The sequence below is a fragment of the Mustela nivalis genome (assembly GCF_964662115.1).
Source record: "Mustela nivalis genome assembly, chromosome: X".
NCBI lineage: Eukaryota > Metazoa > Chordata > Mammalia > Carnivora > Mustelidae > Mustela > Mustela nivalis.
This window is the reverse complement of record NC_139040.1, coordinates 50315548-50328996: the sequence shown is the minus strand read 5'-3', so window position 1 is coordinate 50328996 and position 13449 is coordinate 50315548. Positions and strand designations below refer to the sequence as shown.

The 13449-nt window shown below is 36.8% G+C and overlaps 1 protein-coding gene and 1 long non-coding RNA gene across 2 annotated transcripts in view; one reads left to right on the top strand and one right to left on the bottom strand.

Moving 5' to 3' along the window:
* LOC309855567 overlaps positions 1–13449 on the bottom strand; it is a 1258688-nt gene that overhangs the window by 690424 nt on the left and 554815 nt on the right. The window lies entirely within an intron of this gene.
* DIAPH2 (diaphanous related formin 2) overlaps positions 1–13449 on the top strand; it is a 919476-nt gene that overhangs the window by 719436 nt on the left and 186591 nt on the right. Inside the window, exon 26 of the mRNA XM_082715955.1 lies at positions 3250–3385. Within this exon, the coding sequence (XP_082572081.1) occupies positions 3250–3385 (136 nt within the window). The remainder of the gene's footprint in view (positions 1–3249; positions 3386–13449) is intronic.

The following is a 13449-nucleotide window of genomic DNA, read 5'->3' as shown; positions in this document are numbered from 1 at the left end:
AAAGTTAAATAAAAAAATGAAAAGAAGCAGAATAGTGGGAATGAATTAAAAATAAAAGTTGTATCTATGAGGTAGTGTTGGTTGTCCTCTTGTTTGTTTTTGTTTTTGTTTTGTTTTTGTTTTTGGCTGACCTTCTGGGATAGGGGCCTGCTGCTTGGTTTTTCAGGGAGTCTTGCTAGAGTTGAGTCCTCCTACCCCCATCAAGGGCCTGGGCTCTGAGGAAACCTGTTTTTCAAGCTTTTGTTCTCTGGAGGTTTTTTTGTTTGTTAATTTGTTTTTTCTCCCCTTGGCAGCTTTTGGTGGTTCTTTGGAGGTTTACAGGAAAGCAAACTGCACCCAGACCTCCATCTCAGAAGCCTCAGTCTGTTCCCCTCTGGGTGCTCCAGAGCACATAATCTCACCCTCTGCCACTGGCAGAGCACATCCCCAGTCATGGTCTCTGGGGTCACAGGAGCTCTTGCTTGTACCCAAAACCATGAGAAATACTAGCTGTGGCTGTCTGGGCAGGTCCAGACCACCAAAGAGGTCCCAACCAGTGATATTACACTGAGATTGTCACACTGGCCTGGGCTGGGAGTGTTCAGACTCTCCGGGTCCTAGAGAGCGCCTGCTAGCACCTGTATTGACCTCTCTCAGGGGAGGGTGTGGGGCACAACTCAGACCCCAGTCACGGAGTGGGTGTGCAGAGTGCAAAAGGCTATGGTTCTGCCAGATTGCGTCCACCCCAGACTCCCTCACGGGCGCCTCCCCCCAGATCTTATCAGGCTTGCCGGTGGCTCAGGGACCAAGACCTGGCTTCTTTGCAGTGCTCTCTGTTCCCCTGGCTGTTCTGGGTCCCTGGGCTTAAGTTCCTGTCCCTAATCGCCCGATTCCACCAATTTCCCCTTAAGATCTTTTGCTCTTTTTGAGTGCTTTCAACCAGACTCCCAAGTTAATGCTGGTCCCCAATCACAGGGCACTCTCATATTGGGGTATAAATTTCTAATGGGTTGCTTCTGGTGGCTCCCTCCCCCTTTTGTTTATCTTCTGATATCAGTCCAATGTTCCCCCTCCGCTTTACCTGTCCACTGGCGTCTTCTGCCCCCATAGAGATCCAGAAGTGTATGATTCTAATCTCAGCCTGATTTCATTGGTGATCAGAGTTCTTTGGTAGGTAATCAGCTCACTTCAGGGGACAAGTTGAAAAAGCGCCTCTTACTTCTCCGCCATCTTGTCTCTCAGCTGCAATCTACAAATTTAATGTAATCCCTGTCAAAATGCCACCAGCAGTTTTTACAGAGCTAGAACAGAGAATCCTAAAATTTGTTCAGAATCCGAATAGCCAAAGCAACCTTGTAGAAGAAAAGCAAGCCTAGAGTCATTACAATTCTGGACTTCCAAGTTGTATTACAAAGGAGTAGTCTTCAAAATATTATGGTACATAATGACACAAAAATGGACACACAGATCAATGGAACAGAATAGAAAACCCAGGGGCGCCTGGGTGGCTCAGTGGGTTGAGCCGCTGCCTTCGGCTCGGGTCATGATCTCAGGGTCCTGGGATCGAGTCCTGCATCGGGCTCTCTGCTCGGCAGGGAGCCTGCTTCCTCCTCTCTCTCTCTGCCTGCCTCTCTGCCTGCTTGTGATCTCTGTCTGTCAAATAAATAAATAAAATCTTAAAAAAAAAAAAAGAATAGAAAACCCAGAAATGAACCCACAATTATTTGGTCAATTAATCTGTGACAAAGCAGGAAAGAATATCCAGTGGGAAAAAGACAGTCTCTTCCAACAAATGGTGTTGGGAAAACTGGCCAGCTGCATGCAAAAGAAACTGGACCACTTTCTTATACCATACACAAAAACAAATTCAAAATGGATGAAAGACCTAAATGTGAGATAGGAAATCATCAAAACCCTAGAGGAGAACACAGGCAGTAACTTCTCTGACATCAGCTGTAGCAACTTCTTTCTAGATATGTCTCCTGAAGCAAGGGAAGCAAAAGCAAAAATGAACTATTTGGACTTCATCAAATTAAAAAGCTTCTACACAGTGAAGGAAACAACCAACAAAACTAAAAGGCAACCTATGGAATGGGAGAAGATATTTGCAAATGATTTAACTGATAAAGGGTTAATATCCAATATATAAAAACTTATAAAACTAAATACTCCAAAACTGAATAAGCCAATTAAAAAAAAGGCAGAAGACATGAATAGACATTTTTTTCAAAAGATACCCAGATGGCCAACATACACATGAAAAGATGCCCAACATCACTCATCATCAGGGAAATACAAATCAAAACTATAATGAGATATCACCTCACACCTGTCAGAATGGCTAAAATCAACAGTGCAGGAAACAACAGGTATTATTGAGGATGTGGAGAAAGTGAAACCCTCTTGCACTGATGGTGGAAATGCAAACATGGAAGTTCCTCAGAAAGTTGAAAATAGAACTAATGATCCTATGGTACAACAATTGTTCTACTAGGTATTTACCCAATGAATAAAAAGATACTAATTCAAAGGTACACATGCACCCCTATGTTCATGGCAGCATTATCTACAATAGCCAAATTATGGAAACAACCCAAGTGTCCATTGATAGATGAATGTATAAAGAAGAGGTGTTATATATATACATATATGTATGTATATATATATACACACACACACAATAGAATATTAGCCATCAGAAAAATGAAATACTGCCATTTGCAATGAAATGGATGGAACTAGAGAATATTATGTTAAGCAAAATAAGCTAGAGAAAGACAAATACCATATGATTTCACTCATAGGTGGAATTCAAGGAGTGAAACAAATGAAGAAAGGGGGGTAAAAGAGAGTAAGGCAAACCAGGATATACTCTTAACTATAGAGAACAATCTGAGGGATGCAGGAGGAAAGGTGAGGAGTGGAGAGGTTAAAGCGCTGATGGAGATTAAGGTGTGCATGGGGTGTTGTAAGCAAGTGTTGAATTATTATATTGCATGGCTGAAATTAATATTACACTGTATGTTAACTGGAATTTAAATAAAAACATAAAAAAAGCCTGAGTTATTTCCAATTATTTTTCAAGAAGGTCTGTCTTAGAATTATTTGTTTTTCTCAAAAGTATGTACATGGACCTTGAAGCTGCTATGATATTTTACCATCTCTGAGCACCCACATGCATGCATATGTATATACAATTTTAAAATCATGCAGCTTCTATAACATGTAAGTAATGGAAGGATTTGTGTTTAAATTTGCTTATATATACAGGAAGCAGTGAAAGAAAACAACAAGAGAAAAGAAATGGAAGAGAAGACAAGGAGGGCAAAGCTTGCAAAAGAGAAAGCTGAACAAGAAAAGTTAGAACGCCAGAAGAAAAAGAAACAACTCATTGATATAAACAAAGGTATGAAGTACTTTCAATTTCTGAAAGATATATAAAGTACAAAATAATTTAACTTGAGTGATTTTGGATTATAATGTAAATAGTTATGTTTTTGGTAGAAAATGCATAATATTAGTTATTTATGTCATATTTCTCTCATAATATTATCTGTATTTCTTATTAACCTACACCGAGCACTCAGGATTTTTGAGAACCAGTGTAACATAATTTATTTTTGAAATAATCTCTTTCCCTTCATTTCTTTTATCAAATTATATCCTATTATGTTCTGGATGATACAGTGGTGAGGAAAGAAGAGGGTGAGATGAAAAGAGAAAAACTGGTATAGGGAGATGAGCCTTTTAGCTAATTTCATTTGTTGACAATGCAGTAATAACAGTTTTCCTTGGGCCCTTGAACAATTCAAGTTGTAATACATATTGACAGCACTATTACAAGACGAAAAAAAAAGAGAGAGAGACATCTTATTCAACTGTGATCCTAAGAACAAAGATGCTATATGTCCACATAGTGTAAAGTAAGTTGTTTTCCTGGTTAGCAGGAATGATTGTATATTAAAGGTGGGGGTTTTGGTTTTATTTTATTTTATTTTTAAAGAAGAGAGGGTTAGTAAAGTGATGGGCACCAGGTAGCTGCACTATGAAAGTTGAAGAAAAATTAAGAAAAAGCATAGCCTTTGCCACTAAAAATTAGAGAATTTAAAAATGAAACAAGGGGCACCTGGGTGGCTCAGTGGGTTAAGCTGCTGCCTTCAGCTCAGGTCATGATCTCAGGGTCTTGGGATCGAGTCCCGCATCAGGCTCTCTGCTCGGCAGGGAGCCTGCTTCCCTCTCTCTCTCTGCCTGCCTCTCCATCTACTTGTGATTTCTCTCTGTCAAATAAATAAATAAAATCTTAAAAAAAAAATGAAACAAAATCTGGGGCGCCTGAGTGGCTCAGCAAGTTAAACATCTGCCTTCGGCTCAGGTCATTATCCCAGGTTCTGGGATCTAGCCCCGCATTGAGCTCCCTGTTCAGCAGGAAGCCTGCTTCTCCCTCTCCCTCTGCCTACTACTCCCCCTGCTTGTGTTCCCTCTCTTCTCTCTATAGAAAATAAATAAAAATAAATCTTTTAAAAAAATGAAATAAAATCTGAACAAGATACAAGGGAACATGATTGATATGGGTCACCTATTTCTTAATATAATGACAGTAAAAATTGCAAGCACTGTGTAATGTTGACCATGTGCCAAGCACTGTTCAAAGACTTTAACATGCTTTAAGTCCTTTAATCCTCCTAACATAAGAAGTAGATACTGGGGCACCTGGGTAGCTCAGTAGGTTAAGCCGCTGCCTTCTGCTCAAGTCATGATCTCAGGGTCCTGGGATTGAGTCCCATATCAGGCTCTCTGCTCAGCAGGGAGCCTGCTTCCCTTTCTCTCTGCCTGCCTCTCTACCTACTTGTGATCTCTCTCTGTCAAATAAATAAATAAAATCTTAAAAAAAAAAGAAGTAGATACTGTTATTACCTCATACAGTTGAGGAAACTGAGGTTCATAGAAATTAGAAAGCTTACCCAAGGCCATGCAAATACAAAGTACAACATCGAGATTAGAAATGAAGTAGTCTGGCTATAGAATCTTTGTAGTTATAAATGCCATTGTCAAATAACAATAACTAACAGCAGTTACCAACATGTAGCACTTACTGTGTACCAGGAACTGTTGTAGGAATTTTACATATATGTACACATTTAATCCTCATAAAACCCTTTTATTAAAGGGCTACAATCTCATTTTAAGATGAGGAAACTGAGACATGGAGAAGTTAAGTAACTTAATCAAGTTCATAAAGACAGTAAGAGGTAGAATCTAAGCCGTCAGTGTCCAGATTCAATTATTATTTATTTTGATTATAGCTTTTAATTATAATTATTAACCATTATCAATTATTCTTCAGTAATGTTTCTTAATGGCTAACCTTCTGAAATGATAGGTATACATTAAGTTTATTCTTAATGCCTTTAAAATATATAAAAATTTTGGGGGATCCACTATAGTTTATCTTTTCTATGCAGGAAATAAATATAACATCATTTTAAAAGAATAAAATAAGTTAACAACCAAAGTTAAAAAGTGTAGCGTCAACATAATTTAGCAAACAGACTTCATAATTAGGATCAAAAGAATTGGTCTGGACTGAAGATAATTATGAAAAACACTGGAGTACACGTGGCAATGAGTATTTGTAGGAAGTTCCTACTTAAAAGGGGATGGAGTCATGGAATAGTACTAAAAGTCACTCCCTTTTGCGCAAGGAGGGAGTAGTGAGATAATAGTATGGGAAACTATGCTAAGGGCTTTTCCCTTAAAGCTATGGGAAGCCCATTGTGTGTTTATAAATGGGAAAGTGATGTGCTCACATAGATTTCATAGAAAGATTATTTTGACAGACGCATAGAGAATGGATAGAAAAGAGAAGAGCCAGTGATAATAGAATTATAAAATTATTATCATAGTCCTGACAAGAGATGATGGTGGTTTGAATTTATGCAGTGGTGAGGTTAGAGAAGTTACCAATAAGGTGTAGACGGAGTTCTATAGGATGTGGATAATACAGAGAGAGATTTATTTAAAGGAATTGGCTCATGTGATTATGGAAGCAAATCCAAAACCTGCAGAGTAGGGTATAAGGATGGACCCAGGGAAGAGCTGGTATTGTAGTTCAAGTCTGAAGGCAGCTGGCTTTTAGAATTCCTTCTCACTCAGGGGAGGTCAGTCTTTTGATCTATTTATGTCTTCAACTGATTGGATGAGGTCCACACACATTACACACAGCCATCCGCTTTACTCAAAATCCACTGATTTAAATGTAAATCTCATCCAAAAATATCTCACAGAAACATCCAGAATAATGTTTGAATAAATATTTAGCACTGTGGCCCAGCCAAGTTAACACATAAAATTAACCATTACCAGAGGGGTATTAAATGGTAGAACTGACTGACTGTGGAAATTGAGGAATGGAGGCATTAAAGAGGGTGAGAACCTTCATAAAGAAAAAATTCAGGAATGGAGAATATTTCATCAGGAAGGTTACAAAGACTAGTGTCATTTTGAATGTTTCATTTTCAGATAGAAAAGATATCTTTTGGAAAGATAGGAAATGTCTAAGTAGCCACTGTATATCATATGCATATGAAGCTCAGGAAAGAGGTTTGGACTAGACAGACAGACTTGAGAATCATTGGCTTTTGATGATTAAAGTTAGGGTATATTTGTTTGCTAGGGCTTCTGTAACAAGTACCATAAACTAGGTAGCTTAGAACAATAGAAATTTGTTTCAGAGTTCTAGAGAAAAGTATGAAATCAAGGTATAGGAAGGGCCATGCTCTTTCAGAAGATGCTAAGGAAGAATTTGTTCCAGCCTCTCTCCTAGCTTCTGGTAGTTCCTTGTTTTGCAGCAGTATAACTTCAGTCTTCATGTGCCATTATCCTTGTATGTGTGTCTGTCTCTTCACATGGTATTCTTTTTATTAGAACAGCAGTCATATTGGATTAGGGGTCCAATCTAGTCCAATATGAACTTGCCCTAATTAATTAGACAATTCAACTCATAACATAGGAGTTTGAATGAAATCACCAGGGTAAAGTATAAATCAGAGGTTCTAAAAGTATTTAGTTTCAGAACCCACTGTAACACTTTTAAAAATTATTGTGGACCCAAAATACCTTTTTATAAAAAAAAATTGGGGTAATATATATTGATGCTTAGCATGCTAGAATTAAAACAGACAAAATTAAAAGTAGACAAATCATTTGTGGGGGTGAAAACTTTTTATTTACTTGTTATATTAAAATAACAAAGTAAATCTATTACATGCTAAATAACATCATTTTATGAAAAGTAGCATTATACTGGGTGTGGTACATAAACAAAGAATTCTGGAACACCAAAAAGAAATGTAAAAAATAAATTTAAAAAAAAGTGGCTTTACATTCTAACCCCCTACCCCCCAAAAAATATTAGTAAGAAGAGAAAATTTAGTGTTGTAGATTTCTTCAAAGTCTGGCTTAATAAAAGACAGCTTGATTCTCATACTGCTTTTATGTTCAATCTCATGCAGTATCATTTGTCATGTGGCTTCTGAAAACACTATAAACTCATGAAAGAATGAGAGACAAATAGGTAAAAAAGTTTCACTGTTCTTATGAACATAGTTTTTACCTGGCATATCTGAAGTGCTCTCCGAGGCCCACACAGGTCCCTGAACCACACTTTGAAAATCTCTGGGGTGAATAATGAAAAGAGCAAGCAGTCAAGACAGAGTCTAAGAACGTAATCTTGCCCCCATACTGCATTGCACCCTTCCCTCTCCCCAAGTATTTTATCAGCCTTTTACTACTTCCCTAAAAATATACCTGTAATGAAAAGGAAAAAAAAAAAAAGAAGAAAGGACCTATTTTGCTTATGTCTCTAGTATATATTTTCATTTCCCAAGACTTGATCAATTACCTCTCCAAATATTATTTAAGCGATAGCATGAAGATACGAATAAGTTTTTATGCAAATACTTACCCGAGTGATCTAAATATGAAAGACGCACTTTAAAATACAATTTAGCTTTTACGTATTGTTCCCATATCTCTACTTAGAGATCAACAAGTAAATTTACCATTTGGTTCTTGATTTGTGGCCCATATGTTGCAAATACTTTGATGTTAGTATTAGTAATAGTAATATTATAATATGATTTTACACTTAAAAGTATATGTGTGTTAGTACTTATAAATATGTTTCAGAAAGAGATTCTCCATTGGAATCATGTTGCCTTAAGAAGATGAGAAGAAAAAATAAGAACAGAGTTGGGTAGTTGGGGATCAAGATGGAACCCAGTGAATTTCTTAGTATCTTATAAAAAATGCTCTTGTTGACTAGGTGGAAATCAATTGCGGACATTTTGAGGGCCTTGGGGGAAGCGTTTTCAGACTACATAAAATATGAATCCATGGGTGACATGAGAATGAGATGCAATCAGAAAGTGATTTAGAGAACTTCAAATGTGTCTAATTAGAACAGCATTATCCACTTTCCAGTAAAAGAATTGTATTCTTCCTTTCCACTGAGAGATGATGTCAAACACTTGATAGCCATTATAAGATATGTATTATATAGAGTGTAGAGGTATTCATGCACATGTGATTAGAGATACATACCATTAGAACCAGAGAACCCAACCTATAACAACAGTAGCTAAGTGAAGAGTCCCTTGGGTAAAGAAAGTAGCTTGAAGAGCACCTCAGTGGCTCAGTTAAGTGTCTGCCTTTGACTCAGGTCACGATCTGCCCCACATCAGGCTCCCTGCTCAGCAGGAAGCCTGCTTCTCCCTCTCCCACTCCCCATGCTTGTGTTCCCTCTCTCGTTGTGTCTCTCTCTGTCAAATAAATAAATAAAATCTTTTTTTTAAAAAAAGTTACTTTAAAATTACCGACAACTTACACTCTTTCTGTAAAGTTTCTATTTCATAACAACTTAGCAAAATTGCAAACCTCTCCCTTTTAGAAAATATCCCAATGATCCCATATAGCTAATAAGTAAAAATAGTAAGATATATTTATCTGACATGCACAATATAATTGTCAAAAATAAATATTAGAATTTATTCAGAAGAGTAAGAGGATAAGGCAAACACAACAGATTATTTATGTTATCTAGATATGATAAGCTGGACTCTAAATTAAGTGAACATATCATGGAAACCAAGCAGTGGGAGAATTATATCTTTCATGTTAAATCCATAAAAAATCCCATGTTTTAAGCCTCCATTTTGAGAGAATTGGAGATCAGAAGGCAAAAGCCATAAGAATTAGTATTTTTTTTAATTGTAAAGGAGAAAAAAAAGCATGATTATACATTATAGTCATTTTGCAAACTTTAAAATGAAAACCTAAAAAGTTACTTAAATCTGTGCATTTAAAAGAGGTAGAAGATCAGATCTAGCTCTGCCACCTTCTAGATTTATGACCTTGTTCTTCTTCATCTCTTCATGCCTCAGTTACTTCATCTGTAAGTGTAGGATAATGACATTTACCTCCTATACTTAAAACTAAATGAGATAAGTAAGTACAGTACATAACATAAGACCTAGAATATACTTGTTGCTGCTGCTAAGAGTCATTTTGAGTTCATTGCAGAATCTGAAAAAAAATTCAGGATATAGTCCCTATCCTTAAGAATTTTGGCAGAGAGGGACGCCTGGGTGGCTCAGTTGGTTAAGCAGCTGCCTTCGGCTCGGGTCATGATCCCAGTGTCCTGGGATCAAGTCCCACATCGGGCTCCTTGTCAGCAGGGAGTCTGCTTCTCCCTCTGCCTCTGCCTGCCATTCTGTCTGCCTGTGCTCGCTCTCTCCCCCTCTCTCTCTGATAAATAAATAAAATCTTTAAAAAAAAAATTTTGTCAGAGAATTTTACAATGTTGTCAGAGAAATGTGTAAAGGAGGAATATCTGTTTTCCCACTCCCCATCTGAGGTTATTTGCCCGTGGTCCTGTAAGTTAGATTGACTAAAAATAGATTAACAAAAGAAAAATAGATTTATTAAAGTGGGATACTTTATTAATGTGGCATACATGTGGAAGTACTCAAGTGATACGGAACTCAAATAAATGGTTGAAACTTGGGCTTATATAGTATCTTAACAAAAGAATAGTAAATTTTTAGAAATGTTTAGGTAAGACAAAGGAAAAGGACTTTGAGTTTTTAAGGCAGCAAATTTTAAGCAGGTAAACATATGGGGAACTAATGAAGGATAAGGGCTAGTTAATGAAGTTTGTTATACAGGTTCTTCTGGTACTATTTCTGGACTGATAAGGGTCTATTTAGAGTTGTCTCTGGTGATTAACTTATGTTCTTCCTGGTAAAGAGGGAAGATGGACACTTTATAATTTTTTTTTAGGATTTTATTTGGCAAAGATAACACAGCAGGAGAGGGAACACGAGGGAGAGTGGGAGGGAGAAGCAGGCTTCCTGCTGAGTGGGGAGCCGGATGTGGGGCTGGATCCTAGGACCCAGGGATCATGACCTGAGCCAAAGGCAGATGCTTAATGACTGAGCCACCCAGGTGCCCCAACACTTTATAAATTTATGTTCTGCTTTTAGGCAAGTAGGGGGAAGACAGAGAGCTTTTCTTGTATCTGCTTTTTCTCAGTTGCCTTCAGCTCAAAATAATCCTTATGCCAAAGTGGCATATTTGGAGTGACATATTCTGCTACTCTTCACATAAAATAAAGCTGAACCAAAAAGTAATGTACTAGTATATAATAGAGATGATCTAGAAATATCTAAAAGGGGAATTCAATGAAGTCTAGTAAAATGACAAAGTTTTGCAGAAAAGGCTGAGTATAACCTCAATATACCAGTTGAAGTAGATGCCAAAGGATGAGTTCATACCTGGCTGTGCAGAGGCAAAACTATTCAAGTAAATGGCAATAACATCAGCAATAGTGCATGTCAGCAAATAAGGCAGCAGGCTGCATGTATGGTATTTTCCAATGGCTCCCTGGAAGGTCCATCAAAATGAGTAAGAGGGTATGTCCTACATTCAAGTTCCAGATCCACAACTGCCTTCATTGTTGTCATTGGCAGAGAAGGGTTTGAATTGAAAAAGTGTTGGAAAGTTAGAAAGGCTATTGGAAAGACTGTGAAGAGCTTTCCAAGTCAGGCAGGGAAGGTGTGGTGTGATGGGGTAGGAGAGCCAAGGTGATTATAAGAATTTGTTTAGGGATTACTGAGGTGTAGTGAGCCAGGAGCACAAGAAAGGAAAGGTGAATGCAAGGTGGATGAAACCAGAAAAGAACGGTGAAAGATGAAAAAAGAAGAGTTACTTCATATCTGTTTCTGTCTGCAAAGGAGGAGTTTAAGCCTGTGGCAGTTTAAGAAGGTGGTAACAAGAAGGAAAATTTCCATGAAAGAGATGGGAAAAAAAAGGCAGTGGGAATTAAAATGGATTGAATTTTTTTACTTTTTTAAGATCAGCACAGTTTTACCAATATATAATTATGTATTGATTTTTTTGACATACTGGGTTATTTTATTCATACGACCAACATTTATTGCACATTTCCCAAATAATTATAATTAGAGCATGCACAGTAATACATCATTTATTTAAATGTAAAATTTAGAAAGCTAATTTAAATGCAGGAAAAAATATGCTAAATCAATAAATGTACTCTAAAATGTGTAATAGTATAGAAATCATGCAAAGTTCTTGGTATAGTCTATGGTGTACAACCTTTGATTATATTAGTATAGATGCTAATTAACTTAGGGACCACTAAAAATAAATTAAATAATCCTGTAGGTAAAGCAAGAAAGCTTACCAAATATATGTAATATTTGTGAATAAATCTCCTTTTCATGTTTATGGAAATCAGCAAAAGAATTGCAAGGACTTAGAGAAAGTGATAAAAGGAGATGCATTTTAAAAGGGTGTTTTGAAATTGGAAACTCCAAGTGTGTTTCTTATGCGAATATTATTTAATCGGGAACTATTTTGTTCCTCCTTATATAAGATTATAAGGAAATTAGAATGGCCTATGTACTTCTAGTACGATGAAAAAGAATGAGCTACCTTAGGCAGATTTGATGAAAACTTATTCTTCTGAGAGTGAATTAGCAAAATTTAGCCAATAAATCTAAACATTTAAATTCTGTTATTAGTTGTGGCTAGCAGTTTTGTTTTTCTGTGTTCCAAGTTTTAAAGTAATTACATCTTTTAAGTAAATGAATTCATTGCACCTTATGTTATTTTGATCTGAATAGGTAAAAACTGTGTTTCCTAATGTACCTCAGACATTAAGTTACAGTAACCAAAATTATAGATTAAGATACCCATAAATAACAGGGTTGACCCCAGTAATATTAAAGTACTCCCAATAATATAAATTACTGAGAATATATAGGTACCATCATTGTGGTATATTCTACAAATGTTAATGAACAGCTCACAAATGATAATGCAATACTAAAGAAGTGCGTATACTTGGGGGACTTAAAAAAGAATCATTGACCTAATAAAGCCTTATCCATGGAGGAAAAGAAGGTATCTGGCAGATATTCTGTTTATTTAGATTGTCTTGCTTTCTACTTTAGCAAACATTTCAGCGAATCTGTGTTTATTCAAAATCAGAACTTGTTCCTTTTGTCCTCTAGGTTTGTTTTCTCAGTGGTAATTTGTGGGACTTTTTCCCACATAAAACTATTTAGTAAAGGTTTGCCCAAGTCTTAGAGCTTTTAGCAAACTAAGCTATTTAGTATAAATTTGGAACTTGGTTATTTTAATGAAACATCTTTAGGTCCAACTTAGGCAACATTATGCCCTATTGCTGCCATTCATTCAGTAAGCGCTTCTTGAATTTGTAAGTTTATGTACTGGGTTAAGTCATCCGGGTGCAAGAGGAGCTCCCACAGTAGCAGCCATCCAGTGAGAAATTGCACCCTGCTGTGTGAGTCAGCTGACCCCCAATGACATGTTATCTGAGGCAGATCTTTCACTGGGTTAGCCTGCAAATGAAATGAGTCCAACCTTTTTTCCTTTGGAGCCAGACAAACCTGTGGCAGTTTAAGACGTTCAGTTTGTGGCAGTTAAGAGTTCAGTTTCATATTCTTCCCTGCAAACAGTGTAACTTTGGCAACTCACCTAACGTCTCTGGTCCTCAGCTTCCTTGTCTATAAAACAGGAAAAAGAATAGCATCTATCTCCTAGAATTAAATGAGAGAATATACATAAATCTCTTAGCGCTTATTAGAATGGTTGGCACTTAATAAGTATTAGATATTTTTATCCCATTCATAATAGTAGTTATTTTAGTGAACATAATAAAGTAAACTATTAATGACAATAATCACTGCAATAAAATTTTGGTTGTCTAGAATGCCTAGGGAAGGAGATGTTTTGATTGGTCTGATTTTGTAATTATATAGAAAACCATTTGTAGATCATTTTTTATCACTTGTAATCTTTCTAAACTCTGTCAGTCCACAACTCTCCTCTCATCCACTCAACCACCTCACTTCCCCCTATTTT